At 57.1% G+C, this 4,821-nt stretch overlaps 2 protein-coding genes across 2 annotated transcripts in view; one reads left to right on the forward strand and one right to left on the reverse strand.

Moving 5' to 3' along the window:
- Nucleotides 1-612: 612 nt before the first annotated feature.
- On the forward strand, nucleotides 613-2,209 carry KLHL11 (kelch-like family member 11; the record flags this gene model as incomplete). Its single annotated transcript, XM_009872239.1, has 1 exon — nucleotides 613-2,209. A coding segment is annotated over one exon (1,597 nt), but the record flags the coding sequence as incomplete, so codon positions are not given.
- Nucleotides 2,210-3,512: 1,303 nt separating this feature from the next.
- The window catches only part of KLHL10 (kelch-like family member 10), a 7,017-nt gene continuing 5,708 nt past the window's right edge, over nucleotides 3,513-4,821 (reverse strand). Inside the window, 1 exon segment of the mRNA XM_009872241.1 lies at nucleotides 3,513-3,563. Coding sequence (XP_009870543.1) covers nucleotides 3,513-3,563 — 51 coding nt within the window.

Raw genomic sequence — 4,821 nt, forward strand, 5'->3', positions numbered from 1 at the left:
AGAGTGACCCCGCACGGAGCCGGTGCTGGGGGCGGGAAGGGACCCCAGAGAGCCTGGGCTCACAGAGCGGTTGCAGCTGGAAGGGTCATCGAGGGCAGCCTGTGCCCCAGCCCCACCAACCCACGAAACTGTCCCCAGCGCCACATCTCTGAAACCCCTCCGGGGATGTGACTCCAGCCCCTCCCTGGGCAGCCTGTTCCCATGGCTGACAGCCCTCTCGGTAAAGAACGTCTTGCTGATAGCCAACCTGAACCTCCCCTGGCGCAATTTAAATCCATTTCCCCTCGTCCTGTCACTCTTCACGAGGAAGAGCCCCAAGGAGAGCTCTCTGCGGGAAAGCATGTGGTGTTTATCCCACTGCTTCGGTACGTTTCACTTGCTGCTCTGCCTGAGTCCCCAGGACTCGCGCAGCAGCTTCGCAGGGCAGGGGTGTGACAGGTGCCCCCGCATCTCGGCACAGACGTGCTGCTGGTGCGGCACACGGGGCCAGGCAGTCACCCAGTGGGGTGTGGCTGGTCTCCAAGTCGCCTGAGCAGTCCTCCTCCGGTCCTCCTTGCTAGCCTGCCGTTATACCCTCACAGCCCCCTTCACCCCGCTGCGTTTGTTCTGCAGGTTCCTCCTGACCCGGCTGAAGGAGTTCTGCGGGGAGTTCCTGAAGAAGAAACTCAACCTCTCCAACTGCGTCGCGGTTCACAGCTTGGCCCACATGTATTCCTTGAATCAGCTGGCCCTCAAAGCCCAGGACATGATCAGGAGGAACTTCTACAAAGTTATCCAGGATGAGGAGTTCTACACTCTGCCCTTTCATCTCATCAGGGACTGGCTCTCGGACTCGGAGATCACAGTGGACTCGGAAGAAATCCTTTTTGAGACTGTTTTGAAGTGGGTGCAGAAAAATCCTGAGGAAAGAGAGAGGTACTTTGAAGATCTCTTTAAGCTGCTTAGGCTCTCTCAGATGAAACCCACTTACCTCACCCGCCACGTCAAATCCGAGAGGCTGGTGTCGAGCAACGAAGCCTGCGTTCGGTTGGTGTCCGAGGCCGTGGAGAGTCACGCCCTGCGGGCCGAGAACCTGCAGTCGGGGAACCTGCAGCACTGCGCCTGCCCCGTGGCGCTGCTGCCGCGCCTCGGGCAGAACATGGACGTCATCATGGTGATCGGCGGCGTCTCGGAGGGAGGGGATTACCTGAGCGAGTGCGTCGGGTATTTCATCGATGAGGACCGGTGGGTGAACTTGCCGCACATCCACAATCACCTCGACGGTCACGCCGGGGCCGTGACGGAGTCCTACGTGTACGTAGCCGGCTCCATGGAACCCGGCTTCGCCAAGACCGTGGAGAGGTACAACCCGAACAGAAACATCTGGGAGCAGGTGGCGAACCTGATCACCAGGAAGCATTCCTTCGGCCTGACCGAGGTCAGGGGCAATCTGTACAGCATCGGCGGGCACGGCAATTTCAGCCCCGGCTTTAAAGACGTGGCCGTTTACAACCCCAAGCAGGACAAGTGGCACAACCTGGAGTCGGCTCCGAAGATCCTTCGCGACGTCAAAGCCGTTTCCGTCGAAGACCGGTTTGTTTACGTGGCCGCCCGGACCCCCGTGGACAGCGACAGCGAGGACGGGCTGCGCGCCGTCATCATCAGGTTCGACGCCGAGACGAGGCAGTGGCAGGACGTGGAGTCTCTGCCGCTCATCGACAACTACTGCTCTTTCCAGATGTCGGTGGCTCACACGAACTTCTACCACACGGCATCGTGCTGCCCCAAGAGTTACTCCGTGGATAACGAGGAGGCCAAGGCGAAGATCTCTGGCAGGGCCTCGGATGAAATACTCGAGAGCTTGCCCCCAGAGGTCCTGAGCATTGAAGGAGCAGCGATCTGTTACTATAAAGATGATGTTTTTATCATCGGGGGGTGGAAGAACAGCGACGACATTGACAAGCAGTACCGGAAAGAGGCGTATCGGTACTGCGCCGAGAGGAAGCGCTGGATGCTTCTGCCTCCCATGCCTCAGCCTCGCTGCAGGGCCACGGCCTGCCACGTGAGGATTCCCTTCAGGTGCTTGCAGGGGACGCAGAGATACCCTATGCCCCAGAACTTGATGTGGCAGAAAGACAGAATCCGGCAGATGCAGGAGAGGCAGATGCAGGAGATCCACCGGCACTCGCTCAGCCTGCGGAGGATGCCGCGCTCGCAGATCGAGTGCTAGCCTCCGGCCTGAGATGCAGAAAATGCTGCGCGAAACCCCTGTGGCAGCCTTGGCGTGTCTGTGTGAGATGGGAGGGGTTGGCTGGGTTTGATGCGTGAAACCGGCGTCTCGTGTGTATCGAGAGCTGAGCAGCTCAGAGCCGAGGGTGGGTGGGAGTGGAGGAGCTCCGTGGCTGCAGCAGCGTTACTTCACGGGAGAACCGTGGCCTGGCCCGGGCCGCGAGGTGTCTCTGGGAACGTTAAGTCTGTTCTCTCTCTTCAGACCTTTGTTTTCAAGGATTTCTGTAGAGTTAGTCTCTAACAGTTCTGTTTTGAAGATCAAAGCTGTCTGTCTTAATAATTTAGTGGTTACCTTTGTGTGTGCTCGAAAGCACCTGCTTTATTTGCACTTATCGACTGACATTCCTTCGGTTCGCTCCCTTCCGGTGACTAAACTTCACACAGGATCAGTGTTAGTGCACCTGGCTTTCCCAAGGGGGAGGCAAGTGCAAGAGTTGTATCTATGGAGAAGAAAAAAGCACAACCTTTCTTTGTAAAGTTACTTCAGGCTGTTTCTCTGTGCGTGAAATATTTTGTATTTGTACGTTACAGAGAGGCTGCAGGGTTTGTTTAGAAATGGCTGTGGTAGAACACGATGCGCTTGCGGAAACAGAGACCTTGAGGCAGTAGATTTATATTATATTTTTTCCCAAGTGTATCTGAAGATGTTTGAGTTTGTCTTTGGCAGCTTCTTTAGAAGCGCGGGTCAGCAGCCAGCCTGATCCAAGGGGTGAAACCCAGTGAAGCAGCCGCCCGCCAGCCTTGGCCCTTCGTGTGGAGCAGGAAAACGAGATTGTTCCACGGTGGCAGGTTGGAACCTGAGCTACTTGTGGATCCTTTCTCAAGTGTTGCCCCCGTTCCATTTTCTAGGGAGAAGGAGGTCAGGAGCAGCGCGGGCCTGTTTCCAGCTTGTCTCTGACAATCAGAACCCTTTGCCTCGGGGGTACGTGCCCAGGATGCTCCAGCAGCCGTGCTGCAGCGCTCCTTCCCGCACCCCACTCGCTGGTCCCCCTGAAGCCAGGGAGCTCAGTCTGCCCGGCTCTAAATAGCTCGAATTCCCCCCTGGCCGTGGCGGTGAGATTCCAGCTGGTGTAAATACCGTTTGGTGTTTTGAGGTGGGTTTACATAAACCGAGGCTGTGGCTGGCTCCGGTTTGCTCCCTGCTCTGGAGAGCCCTGGGACGGCTGCGCTTCCTGCCAGATTTATGGAGCTTTCCTACCTCCTCTTCTTCCCCATCCTTCCCTCTGTCAGGACGTTCCAGGTGTTCATGTGCTGCCCGGCTCAGGCTCGTAGGGCAGGGAGGAGGAGCCGGGACACTCCAGGAGTCGCGCAGACAGGCGTTGTCAGGAGAACCCGCTCGCTGTCTGGTTCCTCTGATGGTTTACTGGTGGTTTTGATGTGGGCAGCTTCTTTCAGAAAGCGCTTCTAAACAGTTTGGTGTTTTGTTTTCTAATTGTTTTGCTTTCTGAGCTGATACTTCTCATTTTCCAATTCAGCAGGCAGCCTAGATCGTATCTGAAACGCCGGGTAAGTTTCAAGCACGGAGTGTGCAGAGCTTTGTCTGGTGTGCACGTCCCTAACGCTCACTTTGCAGTTCACTTGCCACTTTTGATATCAATAACTTGTCTTTTTGTAACAGAGCAATCTAGCCTTGGTTAAAAGAAAAGCTTGAAAATCTTAACGGTTCGGTGTGCATTTGCTCATCTCTGGTAACAGCGTTGTCTTTCGTTTGCCTGTTGGATTGTGAGGGCGGGTGAGATCGTGTGGTGCTGGCCTGAGGAGAGAGAGGGAGCAGATAAGCTGGTGCAGGTTTGAGGCTGATGCTCAGGAGTGACCGTCACCAGAGCGGCCCTGAGCCGGGGGTGACCCGGCACGGACTGGCCTGTGAACCTGCAGGGTTTGGCTGGAGCGGGTCGGGAGTTGCTGCCCCCACAGCCGGGGTTGTGAGTAAAGCAGAGGCCTCTTCAGCTTCAGTGCTGAGCCCATCGGTTTCACTTCCATTTGTGGAGCTGATTTTTTCAGATGCTTTAGCAGAAGCAGCCGAGAAGCTGCCGGGCCCTTGTTCCCGCAGGCTGTGCTGGGGGCATTTAGCGAGCGGCTGCAGGAGGGTCGTGTGTCAGACCCCAGGGCTCTGCCCGAGCCCTCTGCAGCCTGTGGGCAGCCCTGGGTGGCGCACGGGGAAAAACGCCAACGTGGTTCTCTCCCTTGGGATACGAGCTGAGGAGTTGAACACGTGGCAGCAGCAACGAAGTTCAGTGTGGGAACGAGCTTCCTGCAGTCTGTCCAAGCAGCATCGATGCCGCGAGGGCTTTGGGCTCCCGCCTGAGCCGTGTGGTTCCCTAAAGATGCTGCACACAGAGACCGGGTCAGAGCAGCTTCACCCGTGGGCGCGGCCGGGGCCCCCGCGCGTCGCTCACTGTCCTCGCATGCTCTGTTTGCACGGCAGGCGCTGGGCACCCTCACGGCTTTGCTCTAACTTCTGCTCTGCCCGTCCCTAGAATCTGTGAGCAGTCGCGGTGGGTTTGCAGCCTTGACTTTCAGCAGAGCGATTGCGTTGCACGCAGGTTCTGACTG

This window comes from Apaloderma vittatum, unplaced genomic scaffold (assembly GCF_000703405.1).
Source record: "Apaloderma vittatum isolate BGI_N311 unplaced genomic scaffold, ASM70340v1 scaffold26726, whole genome shotgun sequence".
Taxonomy (NCBI): Eukaryota; Metazoa; Chordata; class Aves; order Trogoniformes; family Trogonidae; genus Apaloderma; species Apaloderma vittatum.